The following is a 26,912-nucleotide window of genomic DNA, read 5'->3' as shown; positions in this document are numbered from 1 at the left end:
ACATGGACTGCTATCTTCATTGTCACCGATGAAGCCGAAGTAATGGAGGTACTTAATCGGAGCATCGGGAATTTTCATGCGCGCGCAGGAATCCGAACCGCGCTCACACCTTCCAATCACCAGCGACGGACACCCTCCTACGTTCCAACAACCGCACTGCTCGTTGCAACGAAATCTCGCGCATGCTCAGAGCCCATGTCCCGATTAAGTACCTCCATTGCTTTGGCTTCACGATTCCCGTTCAACAACAATAGGAGATAGCAGTCCATGTATATATAGTCAAAGGATCCAGGATCCAGAAGAAAAAAAAATAAAAACTCGTTTTCTGTTTTTCAGCAGCGCTCTCTATCAGCTGAGTCACAAATTAAACGGTATCATTTTTATCAAATTTTGAATTTCTCAAAAAGTCAAAAATTTGAAATCAAAAGCAAAAACACCCGCCAATTTGACGGAAAAAAATTGTAAAAAATTATAATTTTTGCACAGTGAAGATCTTTTTTTATTATCAGTTAGATAGTTAAAATTTTGATTAATTTGGTGCAATGATTGAGATGTGAATGCTGTGGACTCAATTCGCCCTAATTATTCGTGGAACAGTTTACTTTTTCAAGGTATTGATTACGTTTGCATCATTTTTTTCTTACTCTCTTCTTTTATAGGTTTTCGTTCGAGTTGTGCTATCACGAAAATAATTCGCTTTATCGTGCTTAATTATAATTCGTTTTCCCATTTACGATTACACACCGAGTGTAATGCATTCTACGCAGTTCACAATATTATACGAAATCGTTCATCTACAGCGATATCTGTATTTTGAGTTGAACGAATGAAACGATCGTAAAGCAATTTTACGTTGTGCTAAATTCGAAGTTCGTTTGTGAAACAGCGTTGAATTTCGTACTATGATCGTGTGTTAGCTTCGTTGAAATGTTTAAATCGATGATTTTATGTTTGATGTGTAAAAATAATTTTTTATTCAGACATGAAAAAGAAGAAAAAGTTATCTGCTGTGCTGAAATCTAAGAAATTTTTCATCGTCTTGAAGAATCATTCGCTGTATCCGAAATACGAAGCTAAGCTAAAATCTCTCGGCGCTGTAAGTATTCATCAGCTGTTGTAATGATCCTACGATAGGCTTAGAAGTATTATCGCTCGTATGATTAGCTATTTCTGTGTAGGAACGAGGGGTATATTAATCTATTCTTGCTTCGTGGGTGGTACGATGTATCTGTCCACGTCCGTTGAATTCAGCTCGTGTTTGACGAACAAATTTTTCTTCGATTTGGCATTAACCTCTACGTCTTTTGACGTGTTAGTATAGGATGCCCGAAGAATTGTATACGTAGTTTTACAAGCTACAGTACTAGTACCTACTGCAAAATTTAGATGTGGATCTAAATGAAATTATTATCCATGATTTGTGTGTTTTTCATTCTATTTTTCTGTTTTTCAAGAAGAGTTGGGTTCCTAGCGTTACAGGTTTATCCTAGATCATCAAGTTTTCGTTCGAAATTTATGCTACTAATCTATCGAAGACTCCCATTATCACGTAATCAAATTTTCAAGCTGAAGTCTCTCGTTCAAGTTGTTGACGTAGAGAAATTTTCACAGCAGAAGTGAATCACCGTTACGGTTATTTGAGAAAGAAACGTGAACTTTTTCCCAGAATTCATTGCGTTATTGCACGATTATTCATTTCGGATTTCCTATCATATTTTTCACGTTTCTTCGCTATATTTTAGAACAATGTATAGCAGAGGAAACACCCCACAAGTGGCCAATCGAGTCGAGTCGACGTTCGACGACATCGTCAAACGAGTTTCGAAGTTTGGCCGCTAGGGGATTTTGTTTCTTTTCCGTTGCTTTAATTTTATGCAGTGTTATCATAACATTCAATTATCGCTTACATTACGTGTATCATCAATAGATCAGTGATTATAGCGTCATGTCGATGGGAAATTAAAATATTCAAATTACGATTGATTTCGAAGACAGTTCTTTTTCGAGTTAGAAATTTTTCAACTGAAACTACGTCAACGTGAACGTACCGAATTTGAAGTTTCTACACGGGTACTTTTGCTTCGGTGAAGTTAGCAACATTGCGTTCATAATCCCAGTTAACGACCATCTTGCATTATATTATACGTTTCTATTGCACTTTTGTTTATGTTAAGTTTAATCGGAAATATACGAATTTTTATAGTTTAAATGGTTTTAATACGTCGATTAACTAGTGGTGCATCGAACAATCAGTTAGTCTACCTTTCGAGTATTATTTCTAACCGTTTGGTCGCGTAATAAGGTCAATTAAGTAATATCCAACCATCAAAATGGTTGCCTCTTAGAATTCGTACAAAACGATGGTATTTTGTTTACAATGACACAATTCGTTCGATTCGCAACTGATTTTTCAATTACAATGTGTCGATTATTGTTCGTGTAAACGTTGATACTTCGATACTGCCCAAGTTTCGTGTAATTTGATGATATTTCGCGTCGAATCCAGCTTCAAATTCGTAGCTTGTTTTTGTTCTAGATTCGGGTAAGTTCTGTTTTATTTTCTCTCCGTACATGCTCTCTCGTTAAAATGCTATGCGCGACGTAACTGCGAACACAATTCTACGCTGGGAAATATATTTTCTGCCACCATTCTAAACGTACACGATGTCATTCTAGAGGATACATTTTTTTATTTCATACGTGCACCCAATTTTCAACCAGTTAGGTATTCGTGAAATTGTTTGTTTTACGAATGAATTTTATCTAGCCAGCCAAGTCAACGAGCACAGTAAATAAAAAATATAGTACTTCTCCACCTTGGAGGTATTTTTTCAGGTTGCCTGGAGTGTGGAAAATTGTGCACATCTTATCGATTTTTTTCCCAACATTTTGCACCATGTTATCAGAATTGTTTTTATTTATATTTACCCGGGCGTTGCTATTTTTAGGGTGTAGTGTGATTGACTCGTGACAATATCTAACCGAACGTTATTTTCTAGGTTATATCTCCGTTCCTAGATAAAGAAGTTAACTACGTTCTAACAGATACGCCTGGATGTAATGGGAAAGTCTCGTTGACCGCAGAAACGTTGAATATTCTATCACCATGTTACTCGGTATCGCCGGCTACTTCAGTATCAGGAGACGATTGTTGTGGGACGAAAAAAACTGTAAGTGGTGAAAAAAAACCTGCATCGCAAAACGTCGACAATATTCACAATTTCGAGTAAATTAATCGTACGATTTTTTTTTGTCATCTAGCGGACTCGGGCCGAGGCTATGCTTGAAAGAATTCCTGTCCAAAGTCAAACGGCATCATTGAATCCGATCGCTGACGCAGTATCCTGGAATATTCCAGTTTATTCAATCGAATTCGTACGTATAGAGCGGTTATCGTCGATGATTTTTATCAATCCGTCGAATAGTGATATTTATTCGAATCGATGTACAGTTTCAGAAGTGGCTGGATAAAAAATTATCTCAGATACAAGTAGCCAACGAAAAAAACGACTCGAAAAACGAAGCTAATGCGAGAACGTTTGAAAAGAAATATTTGAAATTGGAAAGCGTTCTCGTTAACCAATACCGTCCAGAATTCAAGGAGGTTAGCAAGTGGCCCTCCATCGATATCAACACACTGGCAGGATCTTATCCCTTCGATACGAAATTATTCAAAAAGTCTGAAAAAAAAGAAAATGCGGATAAAAAAAAAGAAGGTGAAAGGTACAGAAATTTTTTACTTCGAGGTTCGGTGGGGAAATCGAATTTCTGGTATTTTATTTACATTGTTTTTTGTTGGTTTGTTATTTTAGAATGAACCGTACCTGTAACAAGACTGCAAACGAGGCTGGATATTGTGAAATATGTGCTGTTCATTATAGTGATTTGTCTCAACATGTCGCTTCGAGTACTCATGCGAAATTCATTTGTAACGACAAGAATTACGCTGATATAGATAATTGTATTAAAACTCGTTCAGTCGAAGCTTTTTTAGCTGCTCATAAGTAAGTTATACGCAGGTTTTTTTAATTAAAAAAGTAGCGTTGTGCGTAGCTCATGTGCAACTTGATTCGTAGTTTTTCATTTTTATTTATTTGTGTTTAAATGTTTCAAATTTTTTAATCGTATTATCTTTTGTCTAGTTCCGGTGGCGGTAATTCTTCACCTAAAGATACTAATTCCAACGAACCAATGGGAAGGAATTTAAGAAAATCCGTATCGTTACATTTGAACAACAACGAAAATTCCACCGCTGTTACCAGATCTCTCACCAACGCGAAATTATTAGCTGATGAGTCATTAAAACAACCGTTGCAGGTATATAAATGACGGTATTCCTATATTGTAATGCACGCACTCTGTTTGCTTTAGAATTGGAATCGATTTATATGTAGCAGTTCACGCTTCCTGCGTTTTTCCCTCTTTTTTTTTTGAAAAGAATTTTGTCTGTTCAAAAGTGAAGTTTTTATGAATGTTTCGTTCATTCAATTGTATTGTAGTTTTGCACGTTTCCATGTGTTTTTTTTGTTTTGTTTCGAGTTTCAAAAGATACCAACTGAATAGTTGGGCACCTTTTTCAACACTATACGTTTGAAAACAGTTATGATAAGAGACGTTATGGTTCCTCGTGATAATTTCTAATTGATTTGTTTTGGCTTTGTTTCGTTATCAAGAAACTCGCTTGGTAAAATTAATGGAGTTTGAAAACACATGTTTTAAAAAATGAAATATTCGGTGCTAACTTTTATATTTTGAAATTCGTCCAAGTTGGAAAAAATATTACCTGGAAGGTGATCATTTTCGAGGTAACGTTTTCATTTTTGTACTCCATTGTTGCTATTTTATTATTTTCATTTCCCTCATTTTTTTGAAAATTTTCAAAGTTGTAGATTTTTGTTTTTATTTTCATTTTAAGTATAACTTGATGGTGATGCTTTTTTTTTTTTTTTTTTTTTTTTTTGAAAAAATGAGTATTACTTACTTTTTTTTGCCTTGTAAGGTGGTCGGAAATTTGTTTTCTGGAAAATTGAAAATTGGAATGGAGAGTGGGGAGGGTATAGAATGACCTGTTTGAATTGTAAATTCCATTTTTCCCCATTCGAATCTTCAATTTTTAATTTTGTCTCGAAGTTCGAAAATTTTTCTTGATTTTGAAAAAAATTTCGTTCTTTTAAGTTTTTAGTTATTCTTAATTGAACGTCACAGCTCTAGTAATAGAGGTTTTTCAAACGTTAATTTGCATTTTCATTATTAATTATGGAATGAAAACGAATTTCTAGCCGCCACTGCTCAGTATGCTATTGATATCGTGAACAATGTACTTAATTTTGTTTCTTTTTTTTTTTGGACTTGTCAACGTGATCGATTTCCTTTCTATGTAATCAATTTCTTATTAGCAGTCTCGCGTGGGTTTCTTTTTTGTACATTGTTAAACTTACTTTGCGTACTTTATCGGCGTTTTTTTTCTGTTTTGTAATACTCAGTGTTGTTTTGTACATTAGGCATTCCAATAAACTTCACGTTCATTTTGCTATTCTGCTTTTTATTGCTTCCGACAATCGTTACATTTGAATTTTCTCGAAGAAGGGGCTTTTTTGCCATTGCATTTTGAAATTAAAATCATAAGCTATGCTAGAACAAACAGATCAATATATTGCATGAATTACTGTTCCAGTTGAGTATTAAATGATTAATATTGCGTATTGATATTACAGGTGCAATGTAACGGTTTCACGAATTACCATCTTCGTAAAGCGTCGACGAAAAGTGACAGCGCTATAATCAAAAGTCCGAACTACTACGGTAGCAAAGATCTACTACGTGAGTCGCGTAAATCGTACGCCTCGTGCCCGGATGGAGCAGCGGTTCCGGCCGGTAAAGAGCCTCATAACCAGCACTCGTCAGCAATCAAAGAAGAAAACGTGCATCGATTGCGTTCGCGTAAAAGTCTATTCTTGCCGTCTATATTATTAGGCACGACAGCCGAAGACGGTCCGAATAAAATTCGATCCGGTATCTCTCCTCAGACGCCGACTTCGAACCATTTTCTGCGTTCTTCCGTCTCACCCAGGTCGTTCCAGAATAATTGCGGAACCCGCAGTAGACTTCCAGGCGTTGCGAATGCTGCCGAAGAAGATGGCCGTAAAGGCTCAGTCGGTTCGCCCGGCTCGATGAGATGTATCGATCAGGCGAACGCTTCCAGTATATATTTTACCAGGAGTAAATTGGGCGGCGCTTCGCCTAACGATACGGACGGCAAAAGACATTCTCGAGGATCGGTTTCGCCTCGAGATGATAACCGAGGCGCTGGCGCCAATGGACGTAAAAGGAAGCTGAGCACAGCCACGTCCGACGATGAAGAAGGCGGTAGCGCGTCCGCGTCGCCGCGTAATCTACTTAGTTACCATACGAATAGAAAGATGATGAAAAATAACGCTTCTTGTAACGATGCCGCCCAACTAAACAACCAAAAGAAGCGGCTATCGGTCGAAGAGAAATTCCTCGTCGATAATCGCGAATATTATAAAGTGGAGATGTTACGCACCAAACTCAGATCAACCGAATTCTACTGCAACCAAGAGATAAATCAAACGGTACCGGATACCTTCGACGACCGAGATCCGAGAATGGAATCTCTAGAAGGAGGCGGTGACAATGCCAACGGACCCGAAGCTGTGGCCGACGGCGATATCGACGAGCAAACGGAAAACGGCGACGCGGTCGTGATGCGATTCAAGAAAATTAAACAACGTAAATCGGCGTTGAGTTTGCTGAATCTCGAAGCGGAGAATTTCCTTTTCGGACCTCCGAAAAAGAACGACACCGATGACGAGTCTGATTCCAGTCAGGAGGAGAACGACGACGACGACGACGAAATGCTGAATAACGGCGTCGAGAAACGAAATAACGACGATGACAGAAAAACTCCCAATGCAAAGCATCCGAACGCGGGAGGTGCTCGAAGAACGAAGACGAAGAAACGCCGCACTCACGCCGAAGTGTTCATTCACGATAATTTGGACTATTACAGGTTCGAAATTAGCGGATCTAGGTTAAGACATCAGAACGCAGATGGTACAGAGTCGACGGCGGCCTCGTCGTCTGTCGTTAAAAACGAACCTAACGATAAGACGACCGACGCAGCACCGATACCTTCGTCTAGCACGTCCGCGGTGCGAATAATCAAAGTAAAAGAAGAAACGGTTACCGACGAAGAAAACGATAGCAAATTACCGCCGAAAAAGCGTGGCAAAAGTCGACGAAAAGATACTACCGAAATGGACAAAGAAGCCGAGAACGTGAAGCCGCAGCTGCCAACGGATTCTACACCAGCCAAAACGGAGGAATCCGAAGACGGTTCTGTTCCAATTAAAAATACATGCTGCGTTCGTACTCCTCCGGTGGATTCGTTACATTTCTCATTTGAATCAGTGCCGGCTAAAGAGCCGTGGTATAAGACTTTCGTCAGATACGATACGTGCAACGAGTACTACATTCCGATACCTAACACGACGATTAGCAGATTTCAAAAAATAACCAATACCAGAAACGCGTCGGCGAAAAACTCGGCAGCTTCGGCAGCCGCTGCCGCCGCAGCAGCAGCAGCGGCCAACGAACTGAATCTGTCTCCTTTACAGCGACGTAAACGACGCTCGAAATTGGCTCGAATCATAGCCGAAAGTAAACCTCGTAAGTCGCCTCGATGTCACGCGTCCACGTTAGCAATTTTATCCAGTTTAACGAATCATCGAAGAAGATCGCGTAAAATACACGCCGCCGTCGAGACGCGTCGTGGTCCTAGCGAGGGTAGGGCTTCGTTATCGAGAAGCGAAACCGGCGGCAATGCGGCCTCGTCCGGTGCCGGGATGAAAGCCGCGTTGGCATTGTCGCAGGCGAATTCGGCGCTAGAATTCGAAGCCAGACTGAAAGAGGCGATTAATACGCTGGCCAAAGACGTAGACGAACATTTTATCGAATTGTTTAGCAACGAAGATTGTCGCGATAAGTACTTAAATTTAGTTAATTGTAAAAAAGATCAAAAAATCGAAGCCGATCCGCATCCGACCAACGATGCGAACGCCGATTCGGCGCATTGCTGTATGCAACTCGACGAAAGCATCTTCCTAGACCAAGAATTTCTCGATTGCTACATCGACGGCACATCGGACGCGATCGTAGACGACATGGCTACCTTCATGAACGACGCGCAGCGTTGTTGTAACAGCATGGAAACAGCCATAGACGAAGAATGCGCTATACCCAGATCGAACGACCTGCTGTCGAGATTATGTCGCGAGAACGACAACTCCTGCAATAGTTCGGACTGCGGCGCCTCCAGCACTTGCGAATTCCTCGGATTCGCCGAAGACGGCCGAACCGTTAGTCGAAAACGTAAACGCAAACGTCCCAATATGACCGGATGGCCGCACAGTAATCGTCGCCGAAGACATATACGCTTCACCGATATAGTCCAACGCGATGCCAACGAATCTCCCAGTCGCCAGCCAGACACCGCATCCGTCGATACTGGCACCGATAATGAAAACGTCAGCGAAGCCGACTCCGAGTGCACGGACGACGATATGCCCCTCAGTGAAATCGTATCGAGGAAGAGGAGACGAGGCGCGAGCTTGTCTTCCGCCGGTGATGCTGCGTCTTCGTCCGCCTCGAAAGAACAACCGCGAGACTCGACCAACGATAGAGTGGCCAGTCGTGTGTCGTCTCGACGTTCTAGTAAATCATCCGTTCATTCGCCTACGTTACCGTATAGAAGAAGAGGCAAAAGGGGCAGGAGAAGGGTATAAAAAATTCTATCGTAATTTACTTCCGATCGCTGGCGCTTGCTGTTGTCTTCGGATTCTCCTATCGTCTCTTATGTAGTTGATCGTTTGTGTAATCTCCCCCCCCTCCTCCCTCGAATAACGAGTTCGTTGAATTTTGATATTTTTTTCATTTTTTAGTTTTGAAAATAGTTTTTTTTTTTTAAAATATGTGTGACTGTGTGAGATAGAAGGGATCGGAAATAAGTTTTATGGTTTTGATCATTCGAAGAGCGAATTTGAAATTGGAATTTCAGAAAAGCTAATCGATCTCTCAAAATGGAAGAATATTATTTCTCGAGTGTACCAATTTCGATTTTTTGGCATCCGTCAATTTTGATTCCTGAAATTATGGAAATTCGTGTATAGATGTCAAAAAATCGGAGATTTTTCTTTTACAATTTTTATCATAATTTTTTCTTGGGGTTGAATTTCTAAAAATGTGAAGATCCCAGATCTTTGATTTGAAATTAATTCCATGACGAATATTAGGCTCCTTAAACATCAATATAATTTTTCATTGTAATTTACTTACATTGATGCCAAAGCTTTCGAAAATTTTTGAGTTCTATACTCTCCCCTTTCCCCTCAAGAAATTTACTCCCGATTTGAAGACCAATATGCGAATTGGATGCTTTGAAAACTTGAGTTCTTCAACTGATATTTTAATGTTGGAATTTTCAGAAATTTTATTTTTTCGACTCATGCCCGTTGGAAATTTGTATTCGTCTGTTGTCACCAGACATCAGCTCGATTTAAAAAATCGATTTTTAACCATCTTCTGCCGCAGTGTTTGATCGTTAATGGAAATTGCTGCTATTCCACTGAAATAGTAGATGAATTTCATGTCATGTAAAAAGTTATCTCCTGATTAAATGTTCAGTACGTAAAAAAGGAACAAAAAATTTTCTCACAGCTCCCTTCTATTTCATACAGTCACATAATTTCAAGATAGATTTACACTTTCGTAGTATTCGTCGAATATAGAGTACGAAACTTGAGTCTCCGATGAAATGACGAGTCTTGGATCGAAATCGAATCATTCATTGCATTTTTTTTGAGAAATGAATCTTAAAAAAAATTTAAATTCTATATCAATAGCTGAAGAATTTCTTGTTAAATGAGATCAGATCCGGAGCCGAAACTCGATACGTCGACTTAGTTTCAAATTATAATGATTGAATATTTTCATTCGAAGTAAAAAAGTATCGATTCCGGTCGAATTCCTCTCAATCCTATTTTCCTGGAATTTGAAAATAATATTTTTATTAAATGCCAAAAGCTCGAATAAAATTATATTCCTGAAAGGGAGTCATCGATTTGATAAAATTCTAAACCGATCGTACCAGTCTCCAATACTCGATAAAATATCCCATTTCTTTTTTGAATTTTTTTATACTCGAAAACATATTATTTTTCGTTTTTTATCGTCAAATGGGTTCGGTCGAGAAGCGACGAAATGATTAAAGCGAAAGGAGAATTAATCTTTCGTGGTCACTTTCATACTCTACTCGTCGACTCACGAACGACGGAAGAAACACTTGAAAACTATTTCAACGCGATGAAGGTGGTTTTTTTCCTCCATCGAAATACCGAGGATAAGTCTAGTGGGTCGTGGATGAATTTCTTTTTGAATAGAAGGCTTTAAGGATGAATACGTACGCTCGCTTAGATTTTTTTCTTTTTTTTTTTGAAGCGATAATTTGTAACGATAAAACCGAGCCTGTACTTCATATCATCTGACGTCTACTTAAAAACACAACAAAGTCATCATCGTGTTGGACGTGCTTCTGATAGTGAACTTTTTTCAATTTTCTTTTCGCTTTCGAAGGAAAAAGGAAGGATCTCATTTAACGAAATATTTCTTCGGTACAATTAGCTTGTCAAATTACCAAAATATATTCCAGATTTTTTTTTTTTATGAATTTGATAAGAAATAAACGATGAACGGTCTCTAACATAACTACAAAAGATTCGAAGGGAAATAAAAGAACTGCCAATTTAAATTTATAATTATTATTATTCGTGTAAATTATGTTTTCCTTCCCTCCCTTCCCCTCCTCTCTTTTTTATTGTTGATCATTATTTTACCAATTTAAAAATAAAATGCAATATTTAAGAGAAAAAAAGTATTCTTATTTGAATGTATGCATGTTGTAGTGTGAGTGTGTGGATGAATGAATTTTTCGAATACGCGATGAAATATTTAATTTATTTATTACAATTTTTTCTGAATTTTAATTTATACGGTACATATGTGTGTTGGATTCGCGTGGATGCGTATTTATTTTTATTATATAATAGTCTAGCTACATAGTATTGTAACTGAAATAAATATTTTTCCATAATGAATCTGAAAAGGCTGCTGCAAACTAACAATATTATATTTTTCTATTTAACGTGGGCTATATGTACATAGGAGAGCTATTGATGAAGTGCATCGGGTATTGCTGTAAACATGTTAAGGGTGTTGTGTTGATTTTTTTTTTTGAATAGTTGATTAAGAAACAAAACAGAAAGCTACACGCGTGTGGACATTCCATTGATGTATTTAAAACGATGATAAATTAAATGAAAATGTGAAGTAAAATACGATAATGTTGAACAATAATTGTATTTATGCGAGTTGTAGTCGCAATTATATAATATTTTATCTTTATTTGTCAACATTTTCGTGTGATTTGTCTTCGAAATAATCGTGGTGAAAATTTGATCGGATTATTTCGAAGCGTGGTTAATAATGTAAAAGCAATGTATAGGGTTTATCTAGTTGTGCACGGCGTTTTGTATTTAGGTATTTTAACCAAAGATGAATAATTAAGGTTATAAGATGTAGTTTAAACTATATAATATCAATTCGGGTGACGTAAGGTTATATAGCCAAGTGAGGGTGTATCTACTTTTTTTTTGTTGCATGGTGTAATGCAGATTACTATACGATTTAATTTCTTGTGATCGAATGTTTATTAATTTTTCTTTTTATGATCCCTTAGTCGGATATTTTACAATTAACCAAATATCAAATTATGCGATTCAGTATTATCTACGTAATCTAAGCTGGTCTCGGATTATAGCGGTATCTCTTCTTCTACGTATTTAGAAAGTTTTACGGGGTTCTGTTAAGTGTTTACCCTCTTTTTTTTCGTATCCGTATTTGAATTATTATTTTTTCTAAAAATCTTTTTTTGAATGTTCCAAATTTTGTACTGTGATTAACGAAGTAATATCGTGTGTACCAATGTAAATACGAATGTGTATAAATTCGTTCTATTTTGCCCATTTTATTTTCCCCTCTCCCCCCATATTTTGTTGTCTCATCATATCAGAAAAGACGTTATCGTTTTTGGTATCTCGAGAGTTAATTTGAGATTTAATCTCGGTGTTGTAAAAACATTTCCAGGTGTGGTGCGATGTGGTTCTTTTTTTGCCTGTAATGCATTCGTGGTTTTTAATGTTTTTTTTTTTTTTTTTTTTTTTTTAATTTAGATTATGAGTTTTGCTCTTTGTGTATGATGTATTTTTCTTCTTTTTTGTTTGTCTTACTTAAGACTGAAATATTAGTTAAATTATTTATTCGTAGTTAATTTGTGGTTTTGTATATATACCTGCGTGCTACGTGTGTATATTATGTATTCGATGATTGTGTCCTAAATTATGTTTATGTAAAGTTTTATACCTTTGAAAATATAAAAAATGTAATACGAGTTTGTGCGGTTTTATTATCGAATATTTGTGTTCGATTTGTGCAGTTTGCCATCGAGTTAATGCGGATTATTGGTTTGTTTGAATGAAAGTCAGATATGTACTGTTTCATATCAGTGAATTCTCTGAAAAATTCCAGTTTTGAAATTTAAAATTGAAACTCATCGGAGGTTAATTTTTTAGAAAATTGAATTTTGATTTGAATTTTGAAAAGAATAAAATTCATCAAAAAATAATTCGTAATGGGTAATTTTTGTAAAAATTCGTTAAAAGTTTATTCAGATTTCAGAGAATAATTGATTCATTTGAAATTCAAAAGAAATATTAATCTGAAATAAAATTATCATCTTTATAAAATTTAGTTTAAAATAATTAAATTGATCTAATATTTATTTTTCAAGAATCCGATTGTAACTTGAATTTAATGAAAAAAATTATCAAAAATCAAATGTGTAAGAATTATCGATTTTCATTTGAAATTGAAATGAAAATTCATTAAAAGGGTAATTTATTACCAATTTTGCAAGCGTTAAACGTGTCGCTCAGAAAAATCAAAATGAAAATCAAAAATGATTTTGTGAAAAGGGCCTTCCCCTATAAGATGGTGAAATCGGCCCTTGATCCATATGGTGTCGAAAGCTTAAAGTCACATTCGATGTAAACTCGCGTTATTTGAAGTACAAATTTATTCAAATAAATTTCCAACCAACCGTGTGAAAAGTTGGATTAATTTGAAATTATGGTAAGCATTTACCGAAAAATCTAAAGAAAAAATGAATTCTCTTAAAATTAAAAATTAAAAATGATATCTGTAAAATTCAATTTGATTTGAAATACCTATCTAATAGAATTTTTTTATCATTTTTTTAATAATCTGTTTCAATTTGAATTTTTATAATATCAAAATTCATCAAATGCCTAGTTGTCCAAGGATCGTTCATCTGATAGAAACGTCTCAGTCAAACAATGAAAATTTAATTATATAAGTACTTTTGAATACGTACATTACATACATACAAGGTTAAAGTACATACATAAATTTTTTTAAAAATTATTATTTCCATTTATTTTTTCTATGAAGACCTCAATCACGAAAGCAAATGGGGAAGATTATTTTATTACACGGAACAGTCAGACTGTTGGTCGCCGATCAGAACGATACTTCGCCTACGTGTTGTACACATGGAAAAAAGCAACTTGCAGCTGATATTCAGTTTTTCTGAAATGAGTCTATTCTGGAAATTGAAGGGGCATGGGTTTGTTGATTTTTGAAAATTTAATTTTTGACCATTGATTCTGGCTTGATTTTCTAAGACGAACAAAAAAAGTTCTCCGATAAAATCGCCTATCTTTAAAACTGAAGGCGCTATGCTACAGGCAATCATACTTTGCGAATAGAGTGGATTTTTTTTGTAAGTTTTTCAAAATTTAAAAAAATTGAATTTTTGTCAACTTTGAAGGTAAATTATTGTGTAACTTTTCTATACGAACAAAAAATGTTTTTTTCGTGATATTGTCCAACTTTGAAATTTGAAAGAGCTGGAAACAATACCTAGTTTATAGAAATATTAGATATCCTTGAAAAATGATTTTCTTGTAGAGCTTTTAATTTCAGAGATAGGCTATTTCGTCAGAGAACCTTTTTTGGATTGTCTCAAATAATTATGCCAGAATGCATGGCCAAAAATTGGATTTTTAAAAATCTACATGCCCCTGCCCCTTAATTTCCAGATTGGACTCATTTCAGAAAAAACCGAATATCAGCTGCAAATTTCTTTTATACAGGGTGTCCGGGGAGTGATGGTACAAACTTCACATTTGGATACAACCGGATAGGTACGAGTACGACTAACTAACAATAAGAAAAAAACGTAAGTTGAACAAGTTGCTATTTTGAAAATTGAAGGGGCGAAATACATTTTAAAAATGCAAGTGCCAAAATCCAATTTTGTCCCGTTTGGGGGGGGGGTGGTGGTGTTGTTAATACTTTGAAAAATGAACAAAATTACCTCTTATGGCTTTTTGCCTAACTTACAATTTGAAGAGGGCTGCAAATGATTTTTAATTTAAAAAAAAATCGCGATGATAAAAATGAATGCGAAAATGAATAAACAAATTTTGTTTTGATGATTTTTTTTCACTCTAAAATTTAAGAAGTTTTTGAAGCTTGAAAATTTCTAAATGATTTTTAGCAGATCAAAAATTGTTGCGCTTCAAAAACTTTTAAGATTTTAGACTCGGAAAAAAATTTTTTTCATCGCGATTTTTTGAAATCAAAAATTATTTGTAGTCCCTTCAATTTACAAGTTAGGCAAAACGTCATTATAGGTAATTTTGTTCATTTTCCAAAGTAAGAGTATCTATACATATATGTATGTAGGTACTACCGACCCCCATGGCCAAAATTGGATTATGGCTCTTAGATTTTGTCCTTTCAATTTTCAAAATAGGCAACTTGTTTCTTTTACTTTTTTTTCACTCATACCCGGTTATATCCAAATCTGAAGTCTGTACCACCACTCCCCGGACACCATGTATGCATATCACGTTGGCGAAGTTTCGTTCAAATCGGCGAACGACAGTTCTGACCAGTGACCATTCTCCGATGAGTGGATCAAAAGTATTATCAGAAATGAGCTTCAGAAGAATCTTGATCATACGTAGAAAACGTGGGCGGAGAACCCCTGCTCACCAATGATACTCCCATTTTGGTAATATTTTTGGCAACAGCTATGAATAGGTAAGTATATTATGTAAATTATTGTTCGTTTGTTTTCAGACGAAAATGTCCAAGGACTGGTACAATGTAATCGTATTGGTAAAATGGGTCCTCAATATGGACTATATAGAGACGATGTGAATGATAATCATAATTCGTTGAATGGTGCTGCTGGAAAGTTTCGTAGTTCAAGTACATATAAGTACCTAATCAAATCATGGTTCTTGTTCATCGTCAACTGGAAACAGTTCTGGTATAATCAATATTTTTCACCTCGATTGGCAGCTGCGATGTTGACTTTTTCTGATCGGTTTAAACCTGAAAAAACGTATTTTGAAAATTTTACCTAGTATTAATTTTTCGCCAGCTATAATAAAATCTTCAATAATCGCGAGTACCTTAATAATAAAGTAATAACGCGTCCGTACTTATGGATGAATTTTAAAAAATTCAAATACGTTTTCGTGTGCCTTGTCGAATTTTACTAGCACTTCTTTAGAAGATACCTAATGATTTTTCTCTTCTTAGGTATTGAGCAAGGCAAATAAATGTTTCAAAAAAAATGACGATGGTGTGCCTAAGGTGTGCATTTTGTTAGATTTGTGGTTGATTCCGTTGCATACCAATCACTTCATACCTTTACCTAATTAAAGTTAATAAAATTCAAGTATAGCGAAGTAAAATGTCTTCATATGTAGAAATTTGTTCTCTGTATCCCAAATACAAAAGCAGGGATACAGCTTATTTTTCGATAACGATCTTCTTATTGTGAATCGCAACTATGTTTTTTGGTTTCTGAGAAATTGTGAATTTTCGAAAACTTTTGAAATACCTATTGTACCCAATTTTCTGGAAATTATTATTCTCAACAGCATCACCATCTTGGTGGTTACGTACAAGATATTTTTCCAATGAAAGGCATTCATAATCTACTCTTGAGAAAATATGTAGGTACCTACTAAGTAATATGTATGATTGTATGTACTGTAAAGTGCGGCATTACTTACCGTTCAGTGAAAAAGTGTAGATAAATAGTGATAAATTATGAATAACTTCTGTTAAAATTGAATCCATGTTTCAATAAGTATACCATTCACAATTAGAATGCTGATGTTGTCTGAGGACTGAGAACATAATCATCTTGATTCTTGAGTTTCGTCCAAGATGTCGGTTTTATACGGTTTCTCAAGTGGTGAAGACTATACCAATGCCCGAACGATAATCACATTGATTTACCGAAACACCACGAATCAAAATCATCTTAACGCATTAAAAGTTCAACACATTCGTTAAAAATTTCCAGTTACCACAGAATTTGACAATTCCATTGAATGATGTCACACGTAGTCTTCCACACGACAGTTGGGCGTGGATGGCATATTTCGACTAACTATGTACCAGGTACCTATACCTATTACCTATTTCACAGTTGGTGAAAGCCTCGTCACAATTCATCTCGCACCTGTTGTTATTTACTTAATATGATGGGAAGCGTTGCCAAGTTGAATTTTTCATTTCATTTCGAGAAATTTCCAAAATAATTTGAACTTGAACTGACGATATTACAAATAAACAAATTTCCCTGGCTGAGATGAGCGTCCCAACTTTTTCTCCCACCACGTTGTGGTGGAAAATTGTCTGTACTATAACAGGGTGTTCAGACTTGTTCGGAAATGATTTTCCCTCACTTTTCCAGGGTTTCCAGACCAATTTCTCCAATCTTCCAGATTCTTCAAAAATAAATTACTCTTGCAATCTTGTGATCAGGAGGGGGGAGGGGGGTTACATTTTTTCGAACATCATGAGCGTCAAATATCGTTAATGGGTTTACAATTGTGCTCTTTTTTTCCAAACGCGGTTGTGTGCTCGAGTATGAAGCTGTGGCTCTGTGAAAAAAGTATCAAAATTCATCATAATTCATCAATTGCGTATTTAAAAAATTCAAAAACATAAAACGAATAAAAAACAAAATTCAAATTAACCCATTTCTGGAGAATAAGGAGAAAAAATTTGTTGATCGAAAATCACTACTTTTTCAATACCTTTCAAAAAAAAATCACAATGGATATCTTCCAAAATATTATCATCCCCCTCACCCCCACCCCCCACCCAGATCGATTTTTTCATCAATTTTTTGTTTGGAATGTTGCTTCAAAATTTTGAAATTGGAATCATGATTTCGTAAAACCATTGGCTCTTTAGAATTTTGTAGCTTCCCTTTTACTAAGTCAATTCATTTTTTCAAAAAATGAGATTTTTCGATCCTAAAACTTGAAAGTTCATGGGAGCTGAAGGTGAATATCGAAATATAAGTTTTACCTTACAGGAGGCCTCTTGAAAGAACAGAATAAGTATAAGTATGTGCCTCAAGATTTTTAAAATAGTGAATCAAGGTGTTCCTCGAAGATGTATTTTGCTGTGTAGTTCTCTCTGTACTTATCTAGTGCTTCGTTTACTTACCTGGGTATTGTTGGTTCTCTCGCGTTTTTTTTTTATCTCGTTTTAGTCGTTTTTATGACAAGGTAAAAGCAAACAATATCCGATAAACGTTAGTGTGATAAATCCGGCCTCAGCACTGCTGAGCCGGTACCTATCTTCATATAATGCCTTCCAGACCCCCCTCGCCTCACATTAGTACTGACTACAGACCAGTAAAAACGTTCTCGAATGTTTTACGTCAAGAAATATACCCTACTAAGGATCAAGCCATCTTTTTTCAACACTTCGACGAGTCTATCTAGTGAATTGAATATTAATTTTGAAAAGATCACCAAAAACAAGGAAATGTTTGAATCATTCAAATGATGCCCATAACCCATAGTACTCTAGTGGACGAACAAAAAAATCTCATATTATGACAAATTGCCTATCTTTGAAATTGAAGGGGCAAACTTGACTCAAAATTCCCAAGTTAGTCTTGCCCTAGATTCTGAACATTTTGAATGACCAATTTGCCATAATAACTTTTTTTGTACGTCCACTCAAATACTAATGAATTACTAAAGTGACTTAAATGATCCAAACATTTTCTCATCTTTGGAAAATTTTTCAAAATTGGTCAATTTTTGCTCAAAAATGGTGTAACTTCTTCAATTCACAGATAGGTAGTAAGAAACCAATTGATTTGAGAGGTCAAAAATGTGCTATATAGACTCCTCAGCTTTATTCTGCGATTTGATCAAATTACCTGTAATTTTTTCTTAGAAAATGACCTAAAGAATTTTTTTTTAAATTCACTAAAAATTGCATCATGAAATTCAGTACCTATTTAAAATTTGACTGGTGATGTATTTTTAATTGGTTCTCTTTTAATTAGGTAAGTAAGTACACTAAAAAAACCTACATATTAAAATAATTATCGAAAGTGCCAATTGCTTACGCAAAATGATGACTAACAAGGTACCATACCCTGCTTACTGAACTTATATCATATCTACGAGTATGTTCAATGTGATTAGTCCGAAATCGCTGTTTTTTTGATTTCTTAGAGCATGGAAATTGTTCAGAAAAATATAGGTGCCTAAACGATCAGTTGCAGAAAATGAACACTTGAGTAATTGAAGCATGTGTTTCCAAAACGCACCAAGTCCAAAGAAATGGCCCAAATTGGCTAATTTTTTGATATGTTGTAGCCAAGACCCTTGGGCACAACATATCAAAAAATCAGCTATTTTGGGCCGCAACTTTATGCTAGATGGCCTTGCAACCTCAGAATATTTGAAAATGGACTTAGTGCGTTTTGGAAACACATGCTTCAATTCGAATTCAGTAAGTCTCGAATGAAATAAATAGCTTACTTACCTAATTAGAAAGCCATTTTGAACAATTTTCAAGGCCTTGAAAATTTTTGAGATTTAAAAGAATAGATGAGTTGTGAGCAATTAAAATAGCCTTAGGTACTAAAAAAGTGTGGTGAAAATAAAATAAAAATTCTCACTGGACGATGAAATTGATTAAAAATGAGTATTGGTATGTATTGAAACAGTCTTTGACAAAATAGGTTTAAAAATATTTTTAAAAATGTTTGAATTTTTTTTACCCATCTCAAAATTTAACATTTGTGGGTAAATTTTGAAAATTACCAAAAAATCTCGCTTCGTCTAAGATCATTACAGGTTGCTTTTAACCAAAATTAGATAGGCCTACGTTAAAAAAAACACTCACGCATTACGCGTGAGAAGAGAGAAGACCGACGTTTCTTCAAATAAAAATCTTTTACGAACGAACTGATTCACTCTTTTTGAAACATTTGCACAGCAATTATGATCTGTTTAGAGTTTACAATCGAATCGAATCATTTACGAACGGTTGGTGATTTAATAAATTGATTGATTTCTTGGTGAATCATTCGTAAACGGATCGATTAATTTACGATTGATTCGATTTTTGTGAAACTATTGTATCTATAGGTCAAGGAATTGATCTTTTTTTAATCGAAGTGAATCGAATGGAATCGAATCATTTACAACTGATTGGCGATTGAACAAATTGATTGATTTCTAGATGAATCATTCGTGAACGAATTGATCAGTCTTTGGTGAATAATTTGCGAACGAATCGATTAATTTGCATAATTTTTGGTGAATCATTTACGAACAAATTGATTCATAAATTAAAGGATTGATCAATTCGTTCGCGAATGGTTCTTTCAAAAAATTAATCAAATAGTTGGCGAATCATTCGCGAATGAATTGAATAACTGATTCGTATAAGTGACTCGTTCGCGAACGAATTGATTCGTATAAGTGACTCGTTCGCGAACGAATTGATTCGTATAAGTGACTCGTTCGCGAATGAATTGATTCGTATAAGTGACTCGTTCGCGAACGAATTGATTCTTATAAGTGACTCGTTCGCGAACGAATCGATTCATTTACTTAATTTTTAGTGAATCATTCGTGAACGAATTGATTCGTATAAGTGACTCGTTCCCGAACGAATTGATTCGCATAAGTGACTCGTTCGCTAACGAATCGATTCATTTACTTAGTTTTTAGTGAATCATTCGCGAACGAATCGATTCATTTACTTAATTTTTGGTGAATCATTCGCGAACTAATTGATTCAAAAATTGAAGAATTGATCAATTTGTTCGCAAATGGTTCTTTCAAAAAATTAATCAAATAATTGTTTGTAGTGAATCATTCGCGAGTGAATTGAATAATTTTTGATGAATCATTCGCGAACGAATTGAATAATTTTTGGTGAATCATTCGCGAACGAATTGATTCATAAATTGAAGAATTGATTAATTCGTTCGCGAATGGTTCTTTCAAAAAATTAATCAATTCGTTCATGAATGATTCCCTTAAAAGAATTAATAATCTCGCGAACAATTCACCGAGAAACAAATCAATTTATACGCAAACGCAAACAATTCGTTTGAAAACAGATTCACTTGTTAATAAACGATTCGTTAGGAATGGTGGAGGCTTATTGTGAGATTTCAAGTTTCATATAAATCGGTTCAGTCGTTTTTTAGGTAATTACCTAATGAGTTTTAAAAAATTTTGTCGCTCGATCGATAAACTTAGAAACTTTGAATTTTTGAAACATCATGATGATGTCGACGAAATGTCCGGCTAGTAGCCTATAGTGGTGAAATTTTAAATTTCATCAAAATCGGTTCAAAGGTTCCTGAGATATTTAATTAACTGTTCATGGGCATCGTGTTCCAAAAGAAGAACAAAATAGTATTAATATGGTTTTCAAATCAATTCATGCCTTTGGGGGCTTATTTTTCACAATTTTTTGGAGGGAGGGGGAGTGTAAGAAATCTAGAGAGTGTCAAAAAACTGAGCCGTCATCCCTGAAAATGAATAGGTAGGTACCTACCTAATCAATAAATCATGTTCAATGTTCATTTTCAAATTAATTTTTGAGTCCAGAAACATTTTTTGAAAGGGATGGACTTTAATAATGAGTAATTGAGTAAGTTGGCAAGTCTTTCAACGCTAACTATAATGAGTGAGAGTGATTATGGGTTCTTTGAGATTACAGCTTAATTTTCTTAATTCAACATCAACATTACTTTACCTTCATCACACGAAGAGATACATCCAGCTAGGTAGTTTTAAAGTTGAAAGTTGATTGAATATGGAGACGTTTCTCAATTCTCTACACTTCGGATTTCAAATTCACAACGAGTAAATTAGTGGGCTCTTGGTTGAGATTTTGTCAATCGATACGTAACTTATAATTACCATAATTATTTGTTACCTATTGCCACACTGTTTTGAAAATGCACGTACCTACACCTATCGTGTACCATACCTACAAACTACGTTCTCCTGGTATAGGTAGTTACTTTTAACATCAATTTGGTTTTCATTTCATCCATAATGAAAAAATAATGCACCTACGCTTTATCGAGGAATTTTTAACGACCGCATTTTCGTAGAATAATAAAAATAAGTAGCTGGCGGAATTCATAATGTGACGATATTTTTACATCAAAAATTATACCAATAAATTGTGCATTAAGTGAAGAGAAAAACAGGCAGTTTTCATTTTATTCAACATTTTAGTTACGACTACTACTATTACTCGCATTATACGACGACGATCCCTTGACAACGCCTTTTTCAACGACGTGTGACGCAGGCGCGTGTCGCCATCTCGCAGCTGGAGCTTTCCCTTCGAAAAAAGGCTGCAAAAATTACTAAACTTTTTCCGCAGTTGAAATTAAACTTGGTAGAAGCGTTAGAGTTATAGACGAATTGTTCCTTTTAATATACACTGGATTTTCTATTAGTTTATTATTCGTGATACCTTTATTACTATACTAACGCGAAATATTACAAATGTGTTCGATTTTATATTCGGCTGATACGTGCTGCGAGGTTTTCAATCTGTGTGTGTATTGTTTTCGATGTGTTCGTATGTTTTCTTTTCGTGCGATCGATTGAAAACTACTGTATGATTTTTTTTTCACGAGTGTTTCTTTTTTTTTTCTTCTTTTTTTCTAATGACCAAGTATTGTTTAACGGTGACTTGTTGACTTTTTAATGTGAAGTATTCGGTGTCTTCCAGTTTTTAAGTTCCTGTTGTTTTTATATCGTTGGTTTATACTAAACGTAGATTTATATACGTTCAGGTAATTTGGAATTGAGCTCTTCTATTTTTTTTTATCTCTATTTTTGTAATTCGTAAACGATATCGTACGATAGATTTTAAATCTGTAACATTGATAAATCTGGTCTGCTCGCTAGATAGGTACCTATTTATTATTTTCACGTTACGAATACGAACAATGTTTCGAAATATGGTGTTGCATAACTCGATGTAAACAACAACGCTGTACACTATACGAGTAATGGATTTTCCAGCGCTAACTAACCCTTTGAAGAGGTAAAATTTTCCAGATAGGTATCTTTTTTACAACTCGAATGGTCGAATGCTCGTAAATTATTTTTGATTACGTAGCGTACATTTGACTACTAGTCGTTTCGCACTGTCAAAGCAATTAGAAAAAGCGTATAGAATATGAAAAACTCGTAAAATTTATACCTTTTTATAACCGCGTATCTCTTACTATACAAGTCTCCATTTACTTATCTGTTTATCTACATATATTTGAATTTTCACCTAAGCACTTACGAGAATCAGTTTAGAGATTTATGCGGCGAGATGGTATAATATTACAGCTCTTCTTACTCGTCAAGTCTCATTTTTCTGGAAATTCTTCAAAATGTTAACCTGTATCTACATTCGGATAAATTATTCCATGTCAATGAAGCCATTCTCACAACGAAGGAGGATTTAGCGTGGAAAAAAAGGGCATCGGTGCTTGGATATTTATACACTGGCTGAATGCAGCTTTCCCAAAGGGATAGGAATTTTCATCGTGAGATACATTTATATTCATTTACACATTATTTTTCGGGCCCATTCGTGTGTATCACAAAAGGCTCATTTCGTTGAAAAAAAAAAGATAGGTAGGTAAATATGTACCTTGGGTGTTTTTCTCTAGAAATGACTGTTGGTGAGAATTCGAATGGAGTAGTTTTTCATTTTTCATGCTGATTTTTTTAAAGGATGCATTTTGGTTCATTAGGATCGATTATTTGTATTTTCTGGGGGGGGGGGGGGGGAAGGTGCGAGTTTTTGATGATTGAAATTTTATTTTAATTGAATTTCAGGTGATTTAACGTCGATAAGGAGTAAAAATTGGGTAAGGAATTTGACATTTTTTTGAAATATGGACTTGAATCCTATTTAAAGGTTTTGAAAATGGAAATAAAGATGTTATGTTGTCTAGTCATGTCGTAAAATTACGTTTTAATACGCTCGAAGAATTTTTATAAATTTTTCCTCGTTTATTGATTTTTTTTGTTTTCTTTTCTGCATTCTTTTTCATGGAGATTTTTTTTTCATCAAATTTATTAAATCTTGTATCTTTGAATTTTTATGGTCTACTGAACAAATTTTATGATAGCAAATTAAAAAAAAAACTAAACACCATACTCGAGTTGAAAAATATTGAAATACAAATTGGCTGATTGAACAAAGAGCTTTTGCTTGAACGAAGCTTGAAAATTCGAAGAGAAATAATGATACTTTTTTTTATTGGCTTTCAGTGCTATTATAGTTGAGGAAAATACTTCATAAACATGAAATTTCCCAAAAATTAGCGATTGTAAATTTTTAATCATCTGACAGAACCTCAAAAATGTTCTTGGATTTAGACTAAAATGGTCCATGCTTAGATAAAACATAAATCTCACCTTTTGTAAGTGGACAATTATTCCCAAAGCAAGTTAATTAGGAACAGCAACAAAGAAATTGATTTTTTTTCGGAAACACTTCTTTATCCAGAATCCATTTTTCACTTCTGGAGTAGGTATTTATGATGCAAAAAAATTTCTTGGGGACTCAAAATACTTCAACATTACCATTACTGATCAGTGATCATTAATAAAGTAAGATTAGTAAATTCAGTATAGGTAATGAATTGAAAAATTTCAAGCTTTTTTGCAAATATGTATCCCGAAAATGCAGCTCCATATAGAAAAAAATTATACCTATAATGGCGAATGAATTATCGAAATTTAATTTTCTGCAACTTCGATTCTCATAACTTTTTTCATAAATCCTTCGTTCAACCTCCAGAACGTGTCTCAAAGTTTTAAGCAGATATCCCATTTCTAATCTCAGAATTTCATGTTTGTTGCAAATATTTCGAAAATAGAGCCTCATAGAAGGAAATCAATAGCATATAAATTATTGGAAATTCAATTCTCTACAGCTTTGGTTGCTACGATATTGTCTCAAACTCCTTTATTCAGCCTCCAGGGCGTGTCAAAATCTTGAGCATCCCATTTTAAATCTCAGAATTTTCTGTTTTTTGAAAAATACCTACTTATCATTCAAAAATACATGTAATTTAGGGGAAAATACTCTCTGTTGTTCATAATGACCTTGAGAAAACAGGAAAAAAAAGAAAAGTTTTAATAAAGTGGCCACGATGGATTTTTAGACCAAAAAATTTTCTTTTGATGGGAATTTCCTACAAAAATGAATTAGATTCATTTTTTTAAAAGATAAGTTTATGAATTTAATTTTGGTCCTAACCTGACTTGTTTTTGCTTTTTTTGTGGAGAGGGGGGATGCGGAGGAGGAGGAGGAGGAGGAGGAGGAGGAGGAGGAGAGATTTCAAGGTCAAAACCTTTTAATTTTTAAGAACCAGAATTTTTAGTACCTTACCTACCAATCAATCAATTCAATCAATAGGTAACTAAAAAGTCTCTCATTTTGCGTCCCATACAAGAGATTTTTATCAGATTTCAGCCTTCCCTGCGTTTTTCAATAGGTATTCTGCAGATGAGTAATACTGGTGGGGAGGAGGTTGGGATCTAATGTAGAAGTCTTCATTCATACTTTTTGGCACTTAAAAGGTTTTTTCGGAGATCTATTTTCTGGAAAAAGTTTAAATCAGATTTCAGATTTTAATGAGCTGCAATAGTTTATCATGTTTGTGCCGAAATGGCCCAAAATTGAAGAATAAATTGAGAGAGAGGAGGAAACTTATTTGTTTTTTTTTTGTTAAAATGTTATCAACATTTTTTAGGGTTGGGAAAAGCAAAAATGAACTGTAATCAGAGTGGGAGGTGGTTATTTGTAGTCCTAGGTGCTGAAAAAATGTTACGAAATCATGATGTTTGATGGTATTAATTTTCTTTATTGTTTGAAAAATTAAAAACCCATCTCTGCTCATATTTGCCTTTAAAAATGTAACTAATTAAAAAACATTAAAATGTTTAAAAAATCGAATTTTATGAATTTTTGTCAGTGAAGTAAGAGTCAACACAATTGAAATGGCAGATCCATCTGTATTGTGTAGTCTAAAAAACAAGTTTTATTAAGTTTAGAATTTTTAAAAACATTTCAGTGATTGATTTTTAGCTTAAAAACGTTGATATTAGGTACACTATTTATGGAATCAGTTTGGATTTCAAAGACTGAAATGAAAATTTTCAGGAATAAATTGGAAAATAAAACTAGCATACTTTTGCAAAAAAAAAAAAAAAAAAAAAAAGGAAAATTGAATAGTTGCATCAGTAGAAACACTCTTCATCCATACTGCAATTGATTGATTTAGGTTGGTACAATTTTCTAAAATCCCTTTCTGCTCACTTGAACCGAAGACACATACCTACCTATTTTTTTTCTTTCTCTGCTTTTTTTCCCTTCTTCATAAATTAATGATCGAGAAAGATGTATTTGTACCATAGAGAAAATTGTCCCTTAATCGATGGATAGGAACACGATCGCAATAATTAATCTGAGTGCTAATCTAACGACGAGTATAAGTAGGAAACTGAACGTTTATTTGAGTCATTTTAGTGGAATTTTTTCAAAACTGTGAGTTTATAGAAATTCGCTGGAGAATCTTGGGTGCTGCAAATTCACCCTCAACTAGTATGGGAGTTTGAAAATGAGATACAAAATATTCAAACATCTGCTTTTCACTTCAATTGAATCAGATTTTGATTAGCAGGTGGAATTTTGAATTTTTTCAAAATTGTTTTTGGATGCACAAACATTTTCTCAACTCCATTTTTAAAAAATAGGTTTAGGTAAGTATATCAAAATTAAAAAACGAGGAAGAAATTGTGGAAAATCTTTCTCGATGAAATTGTCAGATTATGACTGTACCAGCCCCCTCCCAATTACAATTTCTTTTCGATAGTTTTTTTCGTATTTTTTCAGAAATGTACCTAAAGAAGTTTTTTAAAAAATTCAATGAGCTTGAATTTTTAAAAAAATTAGTGATGTGTCAATTTTTATTCTGCACCCAAGAATATGCTTAATTCAACTTTATCTCTGGAAATTTGAGGGTCTCATTTCCTGTGCACTTCAAATACATAATAAGATCATAAATTATTTTGGGCTATGAGAAGGAAATGAATTGAGGTAGATGTCTTTTAAAGTCTCTATGGTCTAAAAAAGTTCAAATCAGCAAAAAAACGTCACTTTTTTTCGAAATTAAATTGAGACTATTAATTGAAAACTGACCACAGTTTTATTTATTTCGATGTACTGAGTAAATCTGTCTAGTCTACATTTTATTTATAAAAAATCGATTAAAATTTGAGACATCGATCAATTCATAATATCATAATATTCTCTCCAACAATAAAACTTGAAAGTAAATTGAACCATTCGTGTAT

General features: G+C 34.5%; 2 protein-coding genes and 1 long non-coding RNA gene across 13 annotated transcripts in view; 2 read left to right on the top strand and 1 right to left on the bottom strand.

The window, feature by feature from the left end:
- The first annotated feature begins 432 nt into the window (after positions 1 to 432).
- On the top strand, positions 433 to 12,523 carry LOC135840572 (uncharacterized). 4 transcript variants are annotated; one of them, XM_065357186.1, is made up of 8 exons: positions 433 to 611; positions 981 to 1,096; positions 3,000 to 3,170; positions 3,262 to 3,375; positions 3,452 to 3,723; positions 3,813 to 4,004; positions 4,143 to 4,317; positions 5,715 to 12,523. In XM_065357186.1, exons 2-8 carry the CDS (start codon positions 983 to 985, stop codon positions 8,802 to 8,804), a joined length of 4,128 nt encoding a protein of 1,375 aa, XP_065213258.1. In that variant the 5' UTR covers positions 433 to 611; positions 981 to 982; the 3' UTR covers positions 8,805 to 12,523. The 4 variants fall into 4 exon arrangements, with proteins under 4 accessions (XP_065213258.1, XP_065213259.1, XP_065213262.1 ...); XM_065357187.1 differs by lacking the exon at positions 433 to 611 and having other exon boundaries at positions 645 to 1,096; XM_065357190.1 differs by lacking the exons at positions 433 to 611; positions 981 to 1,096 and adding an exon at positions 1,160 to 2,542.
- On the bottom strand, positions 12,265 to 16,752 carry LOC135840574 (uncharacterized). Its single transcript, XR_010557763.1, has 2 exons — positions 16,248 to 16,752; positions 12,265 to 15,558 (listed from the first exon to the last, which is right to left on the bottom strand). It is a non-coding gene; the product is annotated as an uncharacterized LOC135840574 (long non-coding RNA).
- Positions 16,753 to 21,891: 5,139 nt separating this feature from the next.
- The window catches only part of LOC135840570 (kazrin-like), a 61,850-nt gene continuing 56,829 nt past the window's right edge, over positions 21,892 to 26,912 (top strand). For 6 of the 8 annotated variants that reach the window (XM_065357177.1, XM_065357183.1, XM_065357182.1 and 3 more), the window contains exon 1: positions 21,892 to 22,336. The gene's annotated coding sequence lies outside the window, so the exon portion shown is untranslated. The remainder of the gene's footprint in view (positions 22,337 to 26,912) is intronic. The other 2 variants (XM_065357179.1, XM_065357176.1) reach the window with 1 other exon arrangement.

Source organism: Planococcus citri, chromosome 3 (genome assembly GCF_950023065.1).
Source record: "Planococcus citri chromosome 3, ihPlaCitr1.1, whole genome shotgun sequence".
NCBI classification, from domain to species: Eukaryota; Metazoa; Arthropoda; class Insecta; order Hemiptera; family Pseudococcidae; genus Planococcus; species Planococcus citri.
Note: the sequence above shows the minus strand (reverse complement) of the source record. Positions and strands in the feature narration are given on the sequence as shown.

Coding starts and splice junctions, on each gene's coding strand:
- LOC135840572 (XM_065357186.1), top strand. CDS start 983: ATGAAAAAGAAGAAAAAGTTATCTGCTGTGCTGAAATCTAAGAAATTT. Junction 3,376..3,451: donor CAGTTTATTCAATCGAATTC/GTACGTATAGAG, acceptor ATCGATGTACAG/TTTCAGAAGTGGCTGGATAA. Junction 4,005..4,142: donor GCTTTTTTAGCTGCTCATAA/GTAAGTTATACG, acceptor TCTTTTGTCTAG/TTCCGGTGGCGGTAATTCTT.